At 39.8% G+C, this 24374-nt stretch overlaps 1 protein-coding gene across 2 annotated transcripts in view; it reads right to left on the reverse strand.

Annotated features, from left to right (window-relative positions):
* The window catches only part of LOC117301606 (sodium/potassium-transporting ATPase subunit alpha-like), a 53509-nt gene that overhangs the window by 5701 nt on the left and 23434 nt on the right, over positions 1–24374 (reverse strand). The window contains exons 2-21 of one of the 2 annotated variants that reach the window (XM_033785629.1): positions 21939–22088; positions 21074–21133; positions 20060–20263; positions 19242–19355; positions 18327–18461; positions 17399–17516; positions 16287–16555; positions 15566–15764; positions 12595–12733; positions 12146–12278; positions 11179–11365; positions 10180–10355; positions 9471–9607; positions 8375–8592; positions 7762–7863; positions 6984–7138; positions 6297–6391; positions 5131–5305; positions 701–831; positions 165–266 (exon numbers count right to left, since the gene is read on the reverse strand). In XM_033785629.1, the coding sequence (XP_033641520.1) occupies positions 165–266; positions 701–831; positions 5131–5305; positions 6297–6391; positions 6984–7138; positions 7762–7863; positions 8375–8592; positions 9471–9607; positions 10180–10355; positions 11179–11365; positions 12146–12278; positions 12595–12733; positions 15566–15764; positions 16287–16555; positions 17399–17516; positions 18327–18461; positions 19242–19355; positions 20060–20263; positions 21074–21133; positions 21939–22088 (2999 nt within the window). The remainder of the gene's footprint in view (positions 1–164; positions 267–700; positions 832–5130; positions 5306–6296; positions 6392–6983; positions 7139–7761; positions 7864–8374; positions 8593–9470; positions 9608–10179; positions 10356–11178; positions 11366–12145; positions 12279–12594; positions 12734–15565; positions 15765–16286; positions 16556–17398; positions 17517–18326; positions 18462–19241; positions 19356–20059; positions 20264–21073; positions 21134–21938; positions 22089–24374) is intronic. The other variant, XM_033785630.1, reaches the window with a different exon arrangement.

Genomic DNA, 24374 nt, shown 5'->3' on the forward strand with positions numbered 1-24374 from the left:
AATAGAAAACAAGTAAACAGCATCCTCAGTGCTAGAGAGGTAGACAAATTGTTATCTTAAGAAAAATACAACATTTTGTTTGACCAGGCAGACCATAAAGTCAGAGTTCAGATAAAAGTTTGAAATTTCTCATCCCCATCAGAAATTTGATTTGAACCTCTCACCTGAGTGGGTACATGCGCAGGCCGTTCTCCAGACCTGGTGTGTAGGAAAGGAATGCAGCAAGAGCCGTCTCGAATACCAGACCAAAGTTGAGCACCCAGTTACTGTTGGCAAACAAATTTACTATGTTAAAACAACATTCCAATATTTCAGCTAGTGAAACACAAAATGTAAAACAGTAGAAATACACTTCATTTTGGCATTCTTATACAAATATTTCAAATGATTTTATGCTGAAGTTAATATTTCATTGGGTAAAAAAAAACATTTAACAGTACATCATTGTATGATGGGCAATACGCCATCAGGGCTCAGTTTCATGGTTTTGCTTACTGCAGAATTATGCGCTTAAGGCACCGTAAAGTACATGATCACATGAGCCTCGAGTGCTGAACTCTGCCACAAACAGAGCCATGTCATTGGACCCATTTGTTTTCCGAGGAAATAAACTGGTCCTGTTTGTGTAATGTTTATCAGTACTTTGAAGACAGGGAACCATATGTGAAGATGGGAGTAGACTAAGAGAAAGTAGACTTACTTCATTCCCTGGTGGATGAGGGAGTTACGTCTAGTCTTACAGATGATGATATCTGCCCACTGCACAATCACGATACTCACAAAGAAGGCAGTGTGGCATGTGTATTCAAGCACCTTGCGCTGCCGGTAACTCTGTATGGACAAATCAAAGATTGCTTCATTAAGGGTGTTCGGCAGGCACTCGTTTGATGTACAATGCGTAGGCACACATAGAGAATGTAGGCACACGAAGGCTATGTGTGATAAATTGTTTGGCCAGGCACAGACCATCTTATCCTTGATCAGTTTGTGATGGGAAACTCCAGGTTTAAAGTCTGAGTTAAAAGTAACTTGATGCAACCCATCAGCCGCAATGAGTCTTATGAGGGCCCCCAGTATGAAATCCAATGCAAACTACTTGCAAACCCATCGCAAGCTAACTGTGACTGGGGTATTACACATTGCTGAAGCCAACCTCAGGGCCCAATTTCATAGAGCTGCTTAAGCACAAAATTTTGCTTAAGCAAAAAAATCCTTGCTTAGTAAAATCAGATTACCGGCCAAGACTCCACTTAATTGTTATGCTAATAGCTAAATACCAGTCATAAGCAATGTATATGGCATGAAATTTTGGCCAGTAACATGTGTAAAACAAGCGAGCTATTTTCGTGCTTTAAGCAGCTCTACGAAATTGGCCCCTGGTTGTGATACTAGTCATACCAACTATTATCTTCAAGTACGCGCTCATCGTCCAATCAGATTGGCAGAATGGAGTGGTGATAAAAACCTATATTGCACTGCTAATATCACTACCATGCGTCTTGTGTGTTCTATGTCACGCGCCAAGTTTGCTTGAAGATAAATACGTTATCATACGCACGCTCGTGGAAATACGGAAAATATAGCGCGTCTGCGTCCCATATCCAACTCGGCCTTCGGCATCGTTGGATATGGGACGCAGAAGCGCTATATTTTTCCGTATTCCACTTGCGCTTGTGTGATAACTTATATTATTGTCATTGTGTGTGTGAGATAGGTGTGCATGTTTGCTAAGTGTAGCTTTCTTGTGCAAGAAACAGCGGTATGGAATGATGCAGAGATGATATAGTCACTGTTGTAGCCACAGTGGGCAGTGCTGGGTGGGCCTGCCCAACTAACAAATTTCGCCCAGCACTCTGAGCAAAATACACTGTGCTGCCCAGCACAGATTTTCCATTGATTGCACTCCAGCAATGATGGCCCCATATCTAACTTGTCTAAACATGAATACTTTTGTTGGACCACTCAGCCTTGGTTGACTAGACTTGGTTTAGGTACAACCTGGGCATAGTGCTCTGTCCGATGCAGGATGAACAAGTTTCTAACTGAGCCTTGGTTGACTAGACTTGGTTTAGGTACAACCTGGGCATAGTGCTCTGTCCGATGCAGGATGAACAAGTTTCTAACTCAGCCTTGGTTGACTAGACTTGATTTAGGTACAACCTGGGCATAGTGCTCTGTCCGATGCAGGATAAACAAGTTTCTAACTCAGCCTTGGTTGACTAGACTTGGTTTAGGTACAACCTGGGCATAGTGCTCTGTCCGATGCAGGATGAACAAGTTTCTAACTGAGCCTTGGTTGACTAGACTTGGTTTAGGTACAACCTGGGCATAGTGCTCTGTCCGATGCAGGATGAACAAGTTTCTAACTGAGCCTTGGTTGACTAGACTTGGTTTAGGTACAACCTGGGCATAGTGCTCTGTCCGATGCAGGATGAACAAGTTTCTAACTGAGCCTTGGTTGACTAGACTTGGTTTAGGTACAACCTGGGCATAGTGCTATGTCCGATGCAGGATGAACAAGTTTCTAACTCAGCCTTGGTTGACTAGACTTGATTTAGGTACAACCTGGGCATAGTGCTCTGTCCGATGCAGGATAAACAAGTTTCTAACTCAGCCTTGGTTGACTAGACTTGGTTTAGGTACAACCTGGGCATAGTGCTCTGTCCGATGCAGGATGAACAAGTTTCTAACTGAGCCTTGGTTGACTAGACTTGGTTTAGGTACAACCTGGGCATAGTGCTCTGTCCGATGCAGGATGAACAAGTTTCTAACTGAGCCTTGGTTGACTAGACTTGGTTTAGGTACAACCTGGGCATAGTGCTCTGTCCGATGCAGGATGAACAAGTTTCTAACTCAGCCTTGGTTGACTAGACTTGGTTTAGGTACAACCTGGGCATAGTGCTCTGTCCGATGCAGGATGAACAAGTTTCTAACTCAGCCTTGGTGGACTAGACTTGATTTAGGTACAACCTGGGCATAGTGCTCTGTCCGATGCAGGATGAACAAGTTTCTAACTGAGCCTTGGTTGACTAGACTTGGTTTAGGTACAACCTGGGCACAGTGCTCTGTCCGATGCAGGATGAACAAGTTTCTAACTCAGCCTTGGTTGACTAGACTTGATTTAGGTACAACCTGGGCATAGTGCTCTGTCCGATGCAGGATGAACAAGTTTCTAACTCAGCCTTGGTTGACTAGACTTGGTTTAGGTACAACCTGGGCACAGTGCTCTGTCCGATGCAGGATGAACAAGTTTCTAACTCAGCCTTGGTTGACTAGACTTGATTTAGGTACAACCTGGGCATAGTGCTCTGTCCGATGCAGGATGAACAAGTTTCTAACTGAGCCTTGGTTGACTAGACTTGGTTTAGGTACAACCTGGGCATAGTGCTCTGTCCGATGCAGGATGAACAAGTTTCTAACTCAGCCTTGGTTGACTAGACTTGGTTTAGGTACAACCTGGGCATAGTGCTCTGTCCGATGCAGGATGAACAAGTTTCTAACTGAGCCTTGGTTGACTAGACTTGGTTTAGGTACAACCTGGGCATAGTGCTCTGTCCGATGCAGGATGAACAAGTTTCTAACTGAGCCTTGGTTGACTAGACTTGGTTTAGGTACAACCTGGGCATAGTGCTCTGTCCGATGCAGGATGAACAAGTTTCTAACTCAGCCTTGGTTGACTAGACTTGGTTTAGGTACAACCTGGGCATAGTGCTCTGTCCGATGCAGGATGAACAAGTTTCTAACTCAGCCTTGGTGGACTAGACTTGATTTAGGTACAACCTGGGCATAGTGCTCTGTCCGATGCAGGATGAACAAGTTTCTAACTGAGCCTTGGTTGACTAGACTTGGTTTAGGTACAACCTGGGCACAGTGCTCTGTCCGATGCAGGATGAACAAGTTTCTAACTGAGCCTTGGTTGACTAGACTTGGTTTAGGTACAACCTGGGCATAGTGCTCTGTCCGATGCAGGATGAACAAGTTTCTAACTGAGCCTTGGTTGACTAGACTTGGTTTAGGTACAACCTGGGCATAGTGCTCTGTCCGATGCAGGATGAACAAGTTTCTAACTGAGCCTTGGTTGACTAGACTTGGTTTAGGTACAACCTGGGCATAGTGCTCTGTCCGATGCAGGATGAACAAGTTTCTAACTCAGCCTTGGTTGACTAGACTTGGTTTAGGTACAACCTGGGCATAGTGCTCTGTCCGATGCAGGATGAACAAGTTTCTAACTCAGCCTTGGTGGACTAGACTTGATTTAGGTACAACCTGGGCATAGTGCTCTGTCCGATGCAGGATGAACAAGTTTCTAACTGAGCCTTGGTTGACTAGACTTGGTTTAGGTACAACCTGGGCACAGTGCTCTGTCCGATGCAGGATGAACAAGTTTCTAACTCAGCCTTGGTTGACTAGACTTGATTTAGGTACAACCTGGGCATAGTGCTCTGTCCGATGCAGGATGAACAAGTTTCTAACTCAGCCTTGGTTGACTAGACTTGGTTTAGGTACAACCTGGGCACAGTGCTCTGTCCGATGCAGGATGAACAAGTTTCTAACTCAGCCTTGGTTGACTAGACTTGATTTAGGTACAACCTGGGCATAGTGCTCTGTCCGATGCAGGATGAACAAGTTTCTAACTGAGCCTTGGTTGACTAGACTTGGTTTAGGTACAACCTGGGCATAGTGCTCTGTCCGATGCAGGATGAACAAGTTTCTAACTCAGCCTTGGTTGACTAGACTTGGTTTAGGTACAACCTGGGCATAGTGCTCTGTCCGATGCAGGATGAACAAGTTTCTAACTGAGCCTTGGTTGACTAGACTTGGTTTAGGTACAACCTGGGCATAGTGCTCTGTCCGATGCAGGATGAACAAGTTTCTAACTCAGCCTTGGTTGACTAGACTTGGTTTAGGTACAACCTGGGCATAGTGCTCTGTCCGATGCAGGATGAACAAGTTTCTAACTCAGCCTTGGTTGACTAGACTTGGTTTAGGTACAACCTGGGCATAGTGCTCTGTCCGATGCAGGATGAACAAGTTTCTAACCTGGAGCTCAACCCATTAGAATTATTTGTCAATATTCTGAACGAAGGTCAAAGTATTAAAGATTGAGGCAATAGTATTAATTCCACTCACCCATTCCTGTCCATAGGAGTCCTCAACGTTATTGACACCCCTGTTATCCCAGGCTCGACGGAGGTTGAATAGAGTATGTGGCAGGAAGCCATTCTCAGCCATGATGACAAAGTAGGTAAAGAAGCCAGCTGAGGCCTGGATCATACCGATCTGACCATAGGACATACTGATCAATCTGTGGACATAGGCAGCAGAGAAACGAGCTAGTCAAAATGTTCATAGTATAAATATTGATCACCGATCTGACCATAGGACATACTGATCAATCTGTGGACATAGGCAGAGAAACGAGCTAGTCAAAATGTTCATAGTATAAATATTGATCACCGATCTGACCATAGGACATACTGATCAATCTGTGGACATAGGCAGAGAAACAAGCTAGTCAAAACGTTCATAGTATAAATATTGATCACCGATCTGACCATAGGACATACTGATCAATCTGTGCATGGAGTCAGAGAAACGAGCTAGTCACAACGCTCATAGGCCCTTTCCGAAACGACTGGATTTGGCTTTGGATTCGGCTCAGGCTAGCTTAGCCCCGTGGTTGTTTTGACAGTGGCGCGTGTGTATACGCGCGCTTTGTGTATACGCGCCCAGGGTTTCAGAGGAGAGGATGTAGCATCAAGCCGAATCGAAAGCCGTGGTTTCGGAAAAAGGCCATAGTATAAATATTGTCAATGGAACCTCCATGTTTCAACTTACATAGTTTATGTTAAAAACTTTCCTTGATTCAAATTCTACCTCAGATCTTTGGGTTCAAGGTCCTACCATCTATTGGTATATATTTCTGTGTCATGTTCATTTTACAGGATCCGTAAGGCCAACAGGCTTTAGAGTTTATTTTTGAGGATCTACGATCATACCAAGTAATAGGGGCACCAATATAGTTAATAAGTTGTCTTGTAATTTCTTAGTGTTCTTAATGTTTTATTTGAATTCATGCCTAATTATTTGTTAAGGATTCCATAAAATCCACCACAAAGAAAGTTCTCATGTTTTTAACATGATTAATTTAAAAAGAGTTAAATCTTAAATCTAAAATTTATAAAGGTTTTAAGAACAAGTAATTTAATCAGATGTTTAACAACTTGATTTTCTTTATTGGAATTATTTCTAAAAATCAAAAGCATGGGATATGAAGGAACGTGGTTTGTACATACCGATCATTGACAAGTTTATCGTTGATTGGGTCACGTGGCTGTCGCTTCATGATGTCACTTTCAGCTTCTTCATAGGCGAGGGAAATAGCGGGTACCTGTGTTAAGGGTCAAAGGTTAAAGGTCAGAGTCCAGCTGAATACATCGCTTGTACATCACTTTCTAAGAATAGACACTTGTCATGGTTTTATAATTTAAGGATTTTCATTCAACAATTAACTCAAGAGTAATTACATCATAAGCAATCAGGAACACTTTCAGCTTCCCAAATTTAGTGTTTTAGTTGCTGTTTACTGTTCACATCAAGAGAGGGCGCTGTAGCATGTAAACAAAAAAAAGTATCAAGCAGGATATTTGGTCCTTGGAAAAAAGTAGGAAAATAATTGTTTAGCACAAGGGCTTTACTTGGTCATATGGTGTATGGTTTATTATATTTTTTTTAAGGCTATTTCTGAAATCTGAAATCAGAATATAGTAAGAAGAATATCATACCTGAAGGTTATTGCCGAGATCGTGAACTGTTTCCCACAAAATTATGCGCGCGCGATGTCTTGACACGCATTTAGTTCAAACATCCCAAATCTCATGCACTAGCCTATCTTAGTTAACCCCACGTGATCGCATTTCAGCCAACTAGAACACAGAGCCAGCAACATGTGTGTTATAAATACATGTATGTTTTGTTCATACCAGATCAGTTCCCAGATCAATGCAGAGAATGGTAACAGTGCCAAGTGGAAGAGGAACCTGAGCCAAGATGAAGAACAGGAAGGGAGAGATCTCAGGGATGTTGCTGGTCAATGTGTATGCAATAGACTTCTTCAAGTTGTCAAAAATCAAACGACCTGAAGAAAAACAAACAATATGATTGTTACAAATCAAATGCTAGTAAGTACAGTTTAACAGTTGCCGCTTCAATATATTATGCTAGACCAACTTTTTGCAATCAGTCCTTTCTTACAGTATTTGATTTGATTTGCAGCATGGTTCTGATTTGTACAAATACAGTCCCACTGGAGGCAGAAAAGCAATGCTTGCTTCCAGTCTACTTTGCTCAAATTGTTCAAACATCACGCAAGCAGGTTGAAAACAAAATTCACTTTATGGCGTTTAAGCTGGTACCCTTTCTAGTAAAATATAAACCTGGTGGCATTTTGGCTGGTACCCTATTTCTAATATAAACCTGATGGGATTTTGGTTGGTACCCATTCTAGTAAAATATAAACCTGATGGCATTTTGGCTGGTACCCTGTTTCAGCTTAGCATGATTTTTTGTCTGTGCTCTGCTAATTTTTAAGCATACAGACTTTATGAATGTGGACCACAATCCAAACATTTTAGGTGTCAAGGTCAAGTTACAAAAAAAACACTTGACATGAGAAAACGTCTTGCTAGAACACCAGATGCAGTCAATGTATTACGAGATTCTCTTGGTATGCAAAAATGAATTATGAGTTAAGCAACTAACCTTCTTCAACACCAGTAACGATTGATGCAAAGTTATCATCCAGCAGAATCATATCAGCGGCTTGTTTACTGACATCAGATCCAGCAATACCCATGGCAACACCTACATAGCAAATAAAACACAACAATTAGAAATACTGCAAAGTTTGTAAACAAACAAACAAATCACATACAAACATTCATGAATCCAACCAAGTGACTTTCTTATTCTTTATTGTTTTGCTTTAAAATACTTAACATAATTGTAAGCATAAAACCTTACTTGGTAACGAGTAATTGGAGAGCTGTTGATAGTATAAAATAGTGTGAGAAACAGCTCCCTCTGAAGTAACATAGTTTTTAAGAAAGAAGTAATTTTCCACGAATTTGATTTTGAGACCTCATAATTAGATTTTGAGGTCTCAAAATCAAGCATCTGCAAGCAGACAACTTTGTGTGTTTTTTCTTTCATTATTATCTAAGATTATATCAATCTTAGCTCTTTGTGAAATCGGCCCCAGTGATGTGGAATGGTATTCTAGCTGGTTATCTGAGCATAGCTCCTTGTTTTGCTTTAAGTTAAAATTGTGCCCTAAGTTGTAACAATGGGTCATTCTTTTCAAAGATGGTCTTACCGATATCAGCTTTCTTGAGAGCAGGGGAATCATTCACACCATCACCAGTTACAGCTACAATAGCACCACCACGCTGACAGCCTTCTACAATAATCAACTTCTGCTGTGGGGAGGTACGGGCAAACACAATCTCAGTGTGGTTGTTCAGGATGTCATCTAGGTCCTCATTACTGATGTCACGAAGCTCAGAGCCATGGACAACAATGGCCTTGGCATCTCTATCAGGGAAAACAATCAACTGCAAATTAAAATCTATTCCCCCAATTCAACTGACGTCATCATCAGAATAACCTTGGGTGGGCCGTTTTGGTGGTCAATGTCAACGTGTGTTGTTCAGAGAAGTGCGTATTTTAGGCAACGCGGCGTTTACACGTAAACCTATTGACCACCAACATGGTGAGCGTGGCATCAGTCGCCGCAGGTGACCCGCGTGCAAGAGGTCATAGAGGATATAGACCCTGTAAACCGTGCAAATGGTCAACTCAAAAGCTGGACTCCTCACTCTTCCCTTGATGGCATTTTCATTACATTTTGATAATACGAAGGGAGACAATGACATATGTGAATGATGGCTTGCTCAATGACGTGCTCGGTCACAAGGGAGTCGTGCTACAATTTGAGTTCTTCAGATTCAGTCCAGTGGTGATATGTCACATGGTTTGGGTGAAGCTATTATGTAGACATCAGGAGATGGCTAACACACACATATGACAAATTAAAATAACATGTGCGGTTCAAGTATTTAATGTTATGTATTTGTGGAGTACAGATTGCTGTTTTAGTGTTGATGTATAGACCCTATTCACAACACAAAGCGCACATACACACGCATCTCCTGTCCGCCATTTTGGGTGTCAAAAACACGCACAAAAGGATGGTACACGTGTTTACGTACACCAAAACAATGCGCGTCTGCCATTTCTGCCTTTTAGGGGAGTCCATTCCTTGTGTGCACGTTTTGACACACAAAATGGCAGACAGAAGACGCACGTGTATGTGCGCTGTGCGTTTTGAATAGACAGAAGACGCACGTGTATGTGCGCTGTGCGTTTTGACTAGGGTGTTATTGGCAACTGTAAATCAAGAAAAGGCTTACCTTTTGTTGACCTGAGCCACATCGATGTTAAGACGCTCAGCAATGTCCTCAACTGTCTCATTACCCTCGGAGATGATGCCGACACCCTTAGCAATAGCCTTAGCTGTGATTGGATGATCACCAGTAACCATGATAACCTGCAAGACGAGATGCAAGTTACAAGTGAATAAGGGAACCGTTTCAAGAGGAATAAGAATAAAACCAAAGCAAAATGCTTTTGTTATTTTCCCTTTGGACTGACAAAACAAAAAATGATAAACAAGAAACAGTTTGAAAGCCAAGACCAAACTCATACTGGTAACATGTTTGCTTCATCAGTAACCTGCAGTGGTAGAATAATTGGGTTCTGAAAAATTGTCATTTTATATGAAGTCGTGTTTCAGTAATTTTTAAGCTTGTAAGTGGGATTTCATCTCTGCAATAAGTACTTGCCTGCTTTTTAGCCCAAAGAGATGCATGAAATCTGTGCTAATGCAAGTATGTTTGACATACTTTAGATGGTACACATGCATTTTGCGATAACGGAGTGACGTCATACAGCGAGACTTTTTGTTCATCATGTCTGTTTTAAGCCGTTGTCCAGTCTGTTCTTGGTTGTTCCATGTTATAAAAATCTTTTGCACTTTTCTCTCCATACTGTACTGGTCTACACAGATCCCAATGTCAACCTACAATTAAGCGAAGTTGTTTTGAGTGTATTTGTACATACCTTGATTCCTGCACTTCTACATTTTCCTACAGCGTCTGGTACAGCTGCACGTGGGGGATCAATCATAGACATGAGACCTACAAAGCAAAGTCCCTCCAGAGGGAAGTTGGTCTCCTCAGCATCAAACACAAAGCCACGAGGGAATTCCTTCTCTGGGAGCAGGTACTGGCAGAATCCTGGTCAATATCAACATCATCAAATTCATTAACACACTGCTCTACAATAGACCCTTCACATGAAATATATAATATGCACGTAGCGTGTGCGCACTTACATTTTGGTTGGCAAAATGAGGGAATATCGCGCTGTTTTGTACACGGCTAATGGATGCGTGACGCAGACGTGATTGCGCGTCTGCTTAGTGCACAACTCTATGGCGTTTGCCAACCAATAGGGTATGTACGCATGAGTGAATGTAATTAGCATGTTTCATGGGAAGGGTCCATTGCAACGGTCCCACACAAGTAATATACCTGTGATTTTGTTTTGACAGAACTTGGGAAAGTACGTAGTATACAGTGCTAACACCAATCGGTGCAAGGGTAAAAACCAGTACCACACAATTGAAACCCTGTAATCACAGTCCCTTAATGGTTTTTGTATTTCATGTCTGATTTCATGTCTAACTATAGTCAGTCACTGGAACAAATGTTTTTAGCCATGTAGTTTTTAAGCCATCACTATGCAGAGAAAAAAAATATATCACTGTGCACCACTTTACTAATGTTTAGAAGGGGTGAAACAAAGAACGCATCAAGGATAGTAAAGCCAACGTCAAATTTGATGAGTCACAGAAGTAATTGTGAATGTATCTTGAAGCAATTTGTTGTTTTGGGGGTTTTGTTTTTTTGACAAATGTTGCAATGAAAGTGTTTAGACTGCAATTTTAACCAGAGGTTAGAGACTTACCCCTTTTACATGAGGACGCTTTTTATTGGAAAGTGTTTACATCAACAAATTAAATCTGTAATTTGCCTTCCTCTGTAACATCAAGCTTACCAAGTACACGTTCACCAAGCCCACCAAGCTCAAGATATGCATTATTAAAAGCAATCTTCATGTCTTCACCAAGTGGCTGTTCCTTGCCATCCAATAAGATGGAAGTACAACGATCTAAGATGCGCTCAGGAGCTCCCTTCATGACAAGGAGGTAGCGTTCATCTCCATCGCACTCATGCACGGATACCTGCATTAATAGTAAACAAAATATACTTGGTAAGCATTCTCAGATATCTTTGTACATTTTAGAAATATTAATTTTGGTTTTTACCCATACATCGATGTGTGTTAGCACTGTATACTCAGTCCGTTCCCCGAGTCCTGTGAAAAATTATCACAGCAAATTACTTGGGTGGGATTCGAACCCACGACCCTTGCAATTCTAGAACAGTGTCTTACCAACTAGACTATCGAGATTGCCTGGTAGCTAGAGGCAGTTTGAATCCTATGTTGTTGTTTTTTAAAAGGACTCGGGGAAAGTACTGAGTATTACACACATCGGTGTATGGATAAAAACCAAAATTAGTATTCTTTATCCCCGATGCAAATTTAACATTTATTATATACCTTTTAGAAATATTTTTATCGGCAGACTGAACCTTTAGGTTATTTGCACAATTACATTTTCCTCCTCCGTCTAGCCTTCTCTATATCTTTTTTTATCTCTTTTGTGTGGAATTTTATCTGATTGCTGTGAGCATATGAGCACTCGGTATTTGTTGTTTCATTCCACACATTGTTATTAATTGACAAATTAACAGGCAAGAAGGTTTTGAGCAATTTTTTTTTTGTGATTTTTTTCCCCACCCATGACACCAAAACATTAAAGTCATTGTCAGTAAAGAGTACCATGTTCTGGCTAAAAATAACATCAAAATATGGGTCGTTTTGGTTTTTTTTGTTTTGGTTTTTTGGGGTCTCTTTTCATTTCAGACATTTTGGTGGCAGGTGTAAAAGGGTAAAATACCTGATATTTGTTGGTAGAGTTGAATGGGATCTCAGCCATCTTCTTGTTTTTCTGACGGAATTGTTGCACACTTCCCATGGAAAGCTCCACACACTTAACCAAAGCAGACTCTGATGCATCACCAGTGGTTTCCCTGTAAACAGTCAAACATACAACTCATGTCATAGTCAAGTTTAACACCAATCAAAATATCATCAGCATTTAATGAATGCAATAACTCGTGGAATGTGTGGAAGTGTTGAGGGGGGAAACAAAAGGTTTTTTTCACAGTTTATGTTGAAATGGATTAAGAAAACTGAGAGGGAAATCTAGATTCAAAGATCGAATGGTATCAGTCCTTTACTATTCCAAATTTAAGAAAATAACAAATCATTTGATAGGCCTTTCTTGAAGCTGAAAATCACAAGCGCAGCTTTCAAAGGTTTTATTAATAAATCTTGACTCGTTACCTTTTGAGGATTGGTACTTCATCTTGACCAGCCTTGAACTCTGACCTGTTGCACAGGCAAGCAATACGGGAGAGTGCGTTCCAGCCGGGAGAAGTTTTGTCCAAAGATTCTCCTGTGGACAAAAATTTTAAAAGAATTTCTTCGGGAAAAACGGGCTGTTAGTGCAGACTTTGTTAGTAAGTGCTGAAAGTTTTGGACCTGGCTGCATTTATTATCCAGGTCCAATATCTTAATATCCGTCTGTCTTGCCATTTTAAGGTAGTACATGTTCTCTTTGAAAGAGGTTTAATAGACACAGAAGACAATTAGTCTAATTTCAAATCTTATCATGAGTACAATAATCTATTTTTATAGTTTTTTTTTTTATTGTATTTTTACTCTAGGATTTTACTCTTGGTTGTTTGGATGTATTTTATTGTAGCTTAAACGCAAATCAAACTTTTGGCTGCAAATTTTGACTTTTAATAAACCAATTTTAATTAACCTAATATCTCAATGCTAAGCAAGAAAGGAATGCCGTGGCTACAAGACAACACTGTAAATACAGGTCACCACAGCAATACATATATGTGATGTCATACAGCTCACCACGGCAATGCGTACATGTGATGTCATTATACAACTCACCACAGCAATACATGTATGTGATGTCATAATATACAGATCACCACGACAATATATCCATGTGATGTCACAATACAGCTGACCACGGCAATACATGTACTTGATGTCATAATTAAGATCACCACGACAGTGCATGTAAGTGATGTCATAATACAGATTACCACGACAGTGCATGTATGTGATGTCATGATACAGATTACCACGACAGTGCATGACGTGTATGCAAAGTCGCAATACAGCTACCACGGCAGTGCATGTATGTGATGTCATAATACAGATTACCACGACTATACATGAATGTGATGTCATATAACAGCTCACCATGTACATTCGCACTACAGATTACATGACACTCTTGCAAATCATTGTTTTTCAGAGGAGAACATGTGAATTGATGGGAAAACTTGATGGTCACTTTTGGTAGTCATCAATTATGGTGCTTTGTTTTTCAATCCAAATAGCAATTTAGTATTTGGAGGTGTTAAGGAGGAGGCTACTGCTATATGTAATGTTGCAAAGGATTACCAATCATGTCATGTCAGGTACATGTTATCATATTGCTTTGCTGAATGGATGGTACTCCATCATAAAAACATTTATTAGCAACCATTCACAGTTTGTTCATATTCATTCATCACCAATAATCTCCAAGATCTTTGATGGATCTTAAGATGCATGTACAACCTTAAAGGCAGAGACAGAAAGAACTGATTTCCACTACAGGGAAGGTTGCCAATGTATCTTTGGTTGGGCTGCTCAGTCACAAACAATCAAATTGCAGTTTATGGCAAACAACAAGGTTTCATGTGTCAGGAACAATCACATCTGGCTGTTTATCCCCGATGCTTGTGTATCAGCTAAACAAACAAAATATTCACTTACATGCTAGCAATAGACCGATCCCTTAGGCTCTACCCAATTCTGAGCAAGAACATGTGAACCACTCCAAAGGCATTCTGCACACCACTATGCAGCGCGCGCCAAGCAAACGCACGCATGTCCGACTTTAATTTGTGGTACTTTTGGTGGCGCAATGGGTTGTGATTGGTCAATATGCAATGGGCAGTGCTTAATGGATCGGTCTATTACCTTTAAAGCTTGTAAACTCAGAAGCATTCTAACAAGCTCGAGTAAAAAAAAATGTAGCAAAGGTTCCTTCACCAGATAGAGCTATTGTAAAGTGTCTTTATTACTTAATCTTACTGCTTTAGTTTTCTATCTTTTTGCATCTGTTTCTTAGTCTTGCTATTGTATTTGATCTTTTTGTCTTTGAGCCTTGAGTTATAAAACTAGTGCTTTTTCTACCTGAAATATGTCATCATGGTTACAATCACAACTGTACAACACAAAACTCAAATATGTTTTTCAGCTTTAAATGTTCGTTGTTTGTGTTTGAGTTAAAGCCATTGGACCCTTTTGGTACAGAAGAAGAAAAACAAAGTTCACCGATTTATAAATAATTTACAGGGTTTACAGAAGGTAATGATGAAAGACTTCTCTTGAAATATTAGTCCATGAAATGCTTTACTTTTTGAGAAAACGGCAAAACAATATAAATTCTCGTTAGCGAGAATTACGGATTTGTTATAAACACATGTCATGACACGGCGAAACGCGCGAAAACAGGAGTGGGTTTTCCCGTTATTTTCTCCCGACTCCGATGTCCGATTGAGCCTAAATTTCCACAGGATTGTTATTTTATATATAAGTTGTGATACACGAAATGTGGGCCTTGGACAATACTGTTTACCGAAAGTGTCCAATTGCTTTAAAACAAAATTCTGATATCACATTTTGAAGAGACTGAAATCTTCCATACTTTACAACCAATAGAAAATTAAGTAGCTAACATCACTGACAAACAAACATGCATGTGCAAAAAAAACATAAGTTCAACATAAATGAATGATTCAATGTAGGAAACTTAAATAAAAGAATTGGGAAAATCATCCAATAGAGAGCAATTCTAGACATTTTCCAGAAATGTAAGTTGTAAACAGAGCAAAAATTTGAGCTAATGCTGGTTGCTAGCATGAGCATGCAGGTCTATGAAGAGGGCATCTGTGTAGGCTGATACAAGTAAGACCGAGGTTAACGCTGGCCTGTCTAGGGCCATGCATGAATTGTCAGCTACAGCTACAACTGTTGCTAAGGGTGTTGCTAAGGATGTCCTATACCGCAACGTATGATGACACAGACATCTAGCCATAGCCGTAGCTGTAGCCGCCAATTCAGACATGTCCTTAGTCTGACACTGCAGTATGACCAAGCCCACAGCCCCAACATCCTTATATAACTCAGCCTAACCAAACAGGGTTTGGCAGCCCTCCCCAGGCCTAATCCATACCTGATTGATCCTCAGTAGTGTCTGCTTCCACAATAGAGTTGTCAAACCACATGTGAGCGACGGTCATTCTGTTCTGGGTAAGGGTACCGGTCTTATCGGAGCAGATGGTGGAGGTGCTGCCAAGGGTTTCCACAGCTTCCAAGTTCTTGACCAAGCAGTTCTTACTAGCCATACGTTTGGCAGTCAGGGTTAGGCATACCTAAAGAGACAAGATAAAACTTCATTTTATACGATATGAGGACTGTATAATGATCAACGTGTGATGGAATTTAGCTCTATACAAACAAGCCACTAATACAACATTTCACAGAAACTTTCAAATTGGTTCTAAAATCTTGACAATGAATGTTGAGCATAGAGCTATATATATTGACTAGAGCGCTAACTCCCTGTTTATACACGCACAAATGTTTTGATGCCATGTGGGCGCATCAATGTTTATGTACAAATCAATAAACAAGCTTGAAATTTTGTCAGCAATTGTACGACTATTTGCATGATAGTGCGTTGTTCTTGTCTATGCGTCACTGAATCAAATATGCAGCAAATTTGAAACACAATATGTTGATGACCATTTCGTGGCCATGTGTTCTCTTTAAACTAAGATCGTTCCATAGTCACCCACCACATCAAAGATGTCTGCGCCCAGGGAGACTTCTAAACGCAGAGGAAGTTAGTGCTGTAGTCAATATATATAGCTCTATGATGTTGAGTGACTTACAGTGACAGTAGCCAGGAGGCCTTCAGGGACGTTAGCAACAATGATACCAATGAGGAAGATAACAGCCTCAATGAAGACATATCCCAGCAGGAAGGAGAGAAAGAAGAAGGTTACACCCAGGAATACAGCCACAGAGGTGATGATATGAATGAAATGCTCCAGCTCACGAGCAATAGGAGTCTTTCCAGTGTCCAATCCAGAAGCCAGGTTAGCAATGCGACCCATCACAGTGTTGTCACCACATTGGATCACCACACCACGTGCTGTACCTGTTGGTCATAAACAAATAGTTATCATATATTAATTTCAGTTCATGGAAATATATTTTTTTTTAACAGTGGGATGGGTGGTTTTTAACTGTGGGGGTGGGTTTCAGGGGACATTCTTTGTGGCAGGACGGCTTTGTAGAGGTACTGGTCACCTGTTCCTCCTCGCCCCTCACTGGCTAAGTATTTTTTTTTAGCTATTTTGCTTCTTTGTTTCTCTATGTAGCGATTTGTATATTTATATTTTTATGCCAGTGAAAAGTCTAACAAAACTAAACTAAACTATAAGTTTTCACGAAGGCCTAGTTGGATATGGGATGCAGACATGCAATTTTTTCCCGTATTCCACGAGCGCCTGTGTGATAACACTTGATCTTCAAGCATTTACCCCTGCTTTTTGCAGATGTGCGTTTTGCGTACAGCTTAAAACAGCGTAATACGCGGCGTAAGAACTGCGCGAAAGAACAGAGTTTGATATGGCCGAGTAATATAGGTTTATATCACCATTCCATTCTGAAGGATGAATGCATACTTGAAGAAAAAAACTACTATCACCCTTGCAATTTTGGATCATTGCATGACACAATGCTATTTTCTTCCTAGAATGCATAATGCTTGAATGCAACTCTGAACATTTGTTTTCCTAGAACATGACTCTGCTCAATTTTTCCCTTAAGATGTTCCTTTCTTCCCAAATGAAACCATTAAGTCAACTGTGCCGGCCTGAATAAGGTGCAGGATTGAGTACTGAAGCGTTAGATGCTTACTTTATGTCATTCTATCCTACCATCTATTCCATAACCCACTCCCTTTCAGCCATACAGCATGGGTCATCCTTGGACTTACCTTCCACAGCGTTGGTTGAGAAGAAAGCAATATTTCTGGTCTCTAAAGGATTTTCATGAGTAAATTCTGGTGAGCGACTCTGAGGTTCGGATTCTCCAGTTAGGGAAGAGTTATCGACCTAGGCAAAGAAAACATACATTGATAACAAAGTTAAGCTTCTTTGCAATAAGTTGTTGCCCTTATAATATTATTGTACCATTAACTGAAAACAGAGTATAGTAAAACAAGCTAGTTCCCTCGCATCAGGAACTAGCTTGTCAACTGCCAATACCTTCCAACCGAAATAAACCATGTTATATTTGTACAATAAGCCACCAGGTGAGGAGTGTCGTGGCCACACAGTGTAAGCAGTAGACCCAAGTTCTCTAATATATAGAATGTGGGTTGCAATCCTGGACTAGTCAGTCGCGACACTTGTGTCATATTTGGCCCTCTCACCATAATTGCTCCTCTTCACCCAGGAGTAAAAATTGGTACCAGCGAGAGCTGGGGAGTAGCCTGCGATGAAAATAACCGGATAAAAACACAGGCCTGATGTGCCATATTGGCTCAGGACAGACTGTAACTAGATGTGGGGATAATAGGTAGGTATGTAGGTCAAATCAAGTTTACAGAGACTAAGGTATACATTTTGACATTGTAAAACCTTGCGTTACATGTAAATGGTAATTTAGGAGATTAGACCTTGATGCACTAATATGAGGAACTACCCTTACCAAAACAGGATTCGAACTGCCTCTAGCTACCGGGCAACCTCGGTAGTCTAGTTGGCAAGACACTGCTCTAGAATTGCAAGGATCATGGGTCCGAATCCCACCCAAGTAATATGCCTGTGATTTTTTTTCACAGGACTCGGGAAAGTACTGAGTATACAGTACTAACATACATCGGTGTATCTGAGTAAAAACCAAAATGAATATACCCTTACCTTGAAACTTCTTGCTTCTAGGACCCTGATGTCTGCTGGTATCCTGTCTCCACCACGGACCTCAACTATGTCACCAACTACAACTTCAACTGCGTTCAATGATGACCAGGCACCATCACGGAATACTAGAGCCTCCTAAATAGTGTACAAGATATACCAAAGCCATGGACAGTCAGAAAAAGAAATAAGCCTCTATGCTGAACTACTAGGAAGATCTGTAGTATGGACACTTCAAAAGTATGTCAACTTCAAACACATTCATGGGTCAAACTTTCAAGAAGTTACTATTAGCATGTTTCTTAAGTTAACCAACCCATACTTCACAATGCCACAAAAGAAGCATTTTGAGGCATATAAATGCTGACAATGTTTAGAGTAAAGCCATAGCTGAAAGTGTTTTCAATGACGGTGGTAAAATCATTAGGTGTGGTTGGAGTATGCACCTATGGTAAGGTTACAGAACTAGTGGTGTGCTTGGTTGTGCAATTGTCTTCTTGGGGAAAAGCTGAATTCTGTTATCATTAAGATATGATATCCATGTAAAAGGCAATCCTCCACAGGTTCAATCTAAGAGGTTGGCATTTAGTGAGCTCCAAGTGAGCTCCAAGGATACAAGGATTCTCACAAAACCTCAACCCAGATACACTTCATCTTCCAAAGATATTTTTTACAGCTGCACCAAACCTTTGGAACAATCTTCCTTAGCAAATACGTCATGCTATTTCACTTTCTGATTTCAAAACATCCCTTATCCAAACTTATTTTGCTTACAAGGCTATTTATTTCATTCAAACTGCTTTGTTTTGTAAAGTTTTGCTTGCTTATAATTATTGTTTTAAAGCATTGTGGTACTTTTTATGTGTAAGAACGCTATATAATTGCTTAGATTGTCATTATGATGACTGAGTTTCTGACCTGAGGCACCATGTGCTTGAAGCTCTCCATGATCTTTGAACTCTTGGCTTCTTGGTAATAAGAGAAGCAGCCTGTGATGATGACAACAGCAGCTAATACAATACCCAGGTACAACTGCAAACAAATCAAACAACTTTGTTATATTGGAGGAAGTAAACATCATTTATAAGGGCAGCCACAAATTGCATAGAACTTATTTACAAGCATTGAACAACTTTCCCAGTTGGGTTCTTTAATATGCTGTACTGAAGTGACATTAATGTTCAAAGGTGCCAACATTTACATCTTGCAATCAGGAAGGTTTGTACAACAATCTGGGGGATATTCAGAACTACATTCAACATGTACAAGAAAAGAGCTCCAATGATCAGGGAGATATTAAACAATATCAGAACATTGAAAGATTGGTTTATTTTCAGGAAACTGTCTGATACTGTCTGATTATTCTTGTGATCTCTTCTTGGAAGATGTGTTTGCTCCAAGACTTTTGCTCTGGTGGTCCTCAGAAGGTACATGTTAGACCCATCTTTTGTTAAATTGTTCCAAGATTCAACTAAGTGGAGTTATGTGTGTTCACGAAACTTTACGCAACTGCGCAAGTCCACTTACGCAACAATGGCGCAAGTTGCGATGGGGACCAGCGAGGGCCGAGTTCACACTCCAATAAGAACCTAGAGGTTGTATGCCCCCAGGAAGTAGATTGACATTTGATGAATGGCTCAAGTTTGACTGATAACAGGGATAATAATGTTGCAAAGCATCTTGATTTAATTCCTAGACTATATGCACAATATGAGAAGCTTTAGTGTAATACTTACGTTGTCCATGTTAGGTTCATCTATGCTGGCAGCCTCAATTCCAAATGCAAAGAAGCACAGGATAGAGCCGATCCACAGTAGGGTAGCAAATCCACCAAACATCTGCTTACAGAATTTGATCCATTCTGGGGTGGTCTTGGGAGGCGTGAGGGAGTTGGGCCCATCTCGAGCAAGAATCTCCGCTGCACGAGCTTTTGTTAGACCCTGAGTTTTGTACCCAACAAAAACATTGAAACTTTCATCCTGGGCTAATTACGACATAACCTTTTGCATTTCTTTGCATAAAGTTAATTAACATGGCGTGGTTTAATTATTTGCCTGTTGGGGGTTATCTTGCATTTTGACTCATTCTGCATTATTTCTTTTAGCATCTTTCCATTTTTGTCTAATGTTTTAAAAGTCTTCAGAGACTTATTGTAAATGATTATAGGTTTTAAATGTGGCCAGGGATATTGGAATTGAAGGCCTTCAGGCTACAGTTTTTAGGTAATTTTTTTGAATTCCAGGCATATGTCCCTGGCTATTGTTTTGTTTTAAGCCGAATAAATAATATTAATAATAATAATGACATGTTGAATTGTCCAACCTGTGGTCTTTTTGTATCCACCAAACATCAGTTAAGACTGTGCCTTCATTCATGGTGCTGTTTACCGTTTGATCCTAAGCAACAACATTGATGCTAACAGTGAAAGTTCAGCAGTAAGCACATGGCATTACAAGGGTTAGCTCGAATGCTTTGGCACTTCCCTGACTAAGTAATTAGTTCTTATGATTAGTGCAGAAATATAATATTGACCCAGTTAGCATAGAATGATTTATACAAACTGTACACCAACCACCAAAAAAGGAACCTACAGTAAAGGCCTGTATTTGGAAATTGCATGTCTTTCAACATAGTTTGAAGGCAAAAGAGATCTAAACAAATATATACATTTCCTGGCTTGAAGGCAATGTCAAGACAAATCAAAAGCCTGTTTGCATAAAACAACCTGAAGGTAGAATGTAGTTACTTACAGTGTCAATATGAGTGCCAAGCCTGGCATACAGTTCATCCACACTAATTTTATGATCGTCCTGAAGAAGAAAAAAACAGAGAAATTGAGCGTAAGTTTAGGTTCCTCCAATGACTCAAAGGAAAGTTTTACTCTAACACAAGTAAAACATGACCACAGAGATTGTTTAATTTGCTCATCAGAACATGGAAAGATTAGTAGGATTTGAAACCTTGCATGGTGAAAGTACGATATAGTTAGGTTTGCAGTAACACCATGTTATGATAATCACTAAATGAGTTGGGGTGGTTCTGAAAAGAACTGTTGGTTTCAACCCAGCGTTTCGATCAATATGCTCTGACCGTCTTCTGGAGAAACTGCACTCTTATTGGTTTATTTTTGGGAAATTTCTGCAGTATCAAGGAGACTTGGTAATTGACTTAAGGCAGGCAGTCTCAGTACATTTATGTGAGTGTTGAGTAACATTAACACTGATAGGATTCTGATATTCAGAGAGCTTTGAGCTAGAATACATGCACGATAAGCTTTAAAGGGAAACACCGCTTTGTTGGAATACGACTCCAAAAGTCTTCCGGGAATGGAGAAAAACAGTCTCTAAAATCTTCTTTTTTTTTAAACGAAGGTCACGTCATCTATAAGAACCAAAAAGTGGGTCTAATAAATCGTGTGATCTTCCGAGCCGTAGAAAAGTAAATTTTCTGAACCAAATCTAAATCTTTTTGTTTAATTCATGAGTATCTGACAAAAAAGACTGTGAATTCATCGAAACCAATTTTATCTATGCTTCTACAGCAGTAAATTACGTAAACAGTCAGCTGGTGTGTTCCTTTAAGCCTCCTACTCTACCCATCCCAAACACTTCTTACCAACTCCAACTCTTTCTTCAGCTCACTAAGATCCTTCTTCTTGTTCTTCTTGGCCTTCTTGGCCTTCTTATTGCTGGAGGTGCCATCCGCCTTCCTGCCATCACCAGGAACTTCGGTTTGCACCGCAACACGGTAGCTCTCTCCTTTATTCTGTAGCAAAACACACAAAATAACAAGAAACAAATTATTATTTGTTTTAAAATAATTAGCATGTGGTGGCTGAGTGGTCTGGTGTACCAGCTGACTCCAAGTTAGTTATGTGCCTAAGTCGTCAGGGTGTGGGTTCGAAACTCAGTTTGATTGTCCACAGAATGTCATCAATTAACAAATATACTTGTCTAGGAGAGAACTTATAAAAAAATTCCATTTATTTATTCATTCATTTATAATTTTGTATCATTCCACTTTACAAATTAACACACAACATTAGTTATGGCTGCCAACCCCTAAGGACAACCAATACAGTGATTTCACACAGTTGTTTCAAACTGATATAAATTGTCCATTGCCACATAATACATAAACTGTATGCCACAAAAGACAGTGCTATCTTTCACACATTATAATATTGCACAATATAGTGTCTTTATCAGTGACTGTATATTTACACTGCTACTGTTACGCAAGCTCCTACTTTACCTAATGCATTCACAGACAAAATACCTTGAAGATCCATTTGTGTAATACTGAACACCACTTAATGAGTACTTTGTATTACCACCATACACTATGGAACACTACACTACTTAATGGAGATCCAGGCATAATGTTCCATGCAGTAGATTTTCATTTGGGAGTATCATTGTTTATTATGCAGAGACTACACAATGTACTAATGTACTATTATTACAAGACTGCTGGGTTGGTTTAAATTCCCTTTGCACAATATCTATAGTAATGTATGTAATAAGCATGTACTGTACATACGTACACAACATGCAGCATACTTTGCTCGTGGGTGGGTTTTGGGCGTCAAATTTCCCTCATCAATCTGTCATTTTAATAAACTAATTCAGCTCTCAATGTTTAACATTTCTGTTAACATTAAACAAAGTTCATTACGCAAACCTATTTCGCGTGTTTTCCAAATGAATGTCCGGCACTTTACTCGCAATATGATTAAACTGGTGTGTTAAGTTTCCTAAGAACAGCGATAATATGAAAACATCAAATAGCTGTTGCGTTGTTTACTGAAAAATAACTCTTACAAATAACAATCTACCAAGCACCCTTTCATAAATTTCCCCTCTACATTTAATGTATGTCTTGTCCAAGGACGAGAGCATGACCTTCATTTCTATGATTTGATTTGATTTTTTTTTTTTTTTTTTGCCTTTCCTTTCACACCTTGACGTACCTAACACTACTTCTGCTAACTCATTTAGTGACAAGCAGGAATGTGTAAGTAAAGGAAGCACCTGCTTCATGTACATTGGAAAACAATGACAGCAAAGAGCTTATATCGTTGTGGTTCTTTACATGTAGCTTTGTCATTTCCTCTAGGTCATATTTCCACTCAGTCTTGACTCAGCAAATTGGATTACATTACTTGGAGGAAAACAATGGTTTTGTGTTTTATAAACAAACAGGCAAAAAACTTACTGGAAAACATAAACTAGTCATCATAAAAAAATGTCAACACACCAAGCAAGCAAACTGAGAAAAAGATATCAAATTTAGTGCTCAAATTTCAGAATTAACGGCAACAAATTATGTATGTTTGTCACAGCTGCTGTGCACTATTCAATCAGGCTTATTATTGATTGTGGCAAATGCTATTTCAAGCAACAGTGATCATCCATGGTTTTTACATTATTACTAGTTCATCAAAATTCATATTTCAGACATAAATGATTCTCATGTGGAGTGATAATGATACTGTTTGATGTATGACCTTTCATAGGTTTGAGATTGGAATCCAAATGTGAATTTAATTAGTCAAATATTTTTACGTTCAAGGTTGAAGTCAAATTTTTCCATTTTCCTTCCATTGACATGTTCAACCTGAAACTAAAGAACAGTGGAGGCTTATCTGATAGCAATAACTAGACATGACAGGCTTTAGTCAATGATTGACCTTACTCCCTCTAGTGGGGTCAACTCTACTACAAGGTACCCACATACAGTAATCCTACCACACCTGGTATGGGATCTAATTTTCCATTCATCTTCCACTATACCGGGTTAGAGTTAGAATACACAGTAGTTACTTCAACTTTCACCCAGTGAATAGCAGACAGACATACAGGGGATGAGGGATAACATGAATGTGGATGGAAATGGCGACCACCTGCTCAATTTTACATCCATTTTACCCCCTTCAAGGTGACACTGTATATTATTAAAGGCAGTGGACACTATTAGTAATTGTCAAAGACTAGTCTTCTCGCTTGGTGTATCTCAACATATAATGCATAAAATAATGTTGCGAGATAA

The sequence above is a fragment of the Asterias rubens genome, chromosome 17, assembly GCF_902459465.1.
Source record: "Asterias rubens chromosome 17, eAstRub1.3, whole genome shotgun sequence".
NCBI classification, from domain to species: Eukaryota; Metazoa; Echinodermata; class Asteroidea; order Forcipulatida; family Asteriidae; genus Asterias; species Asterias rubens.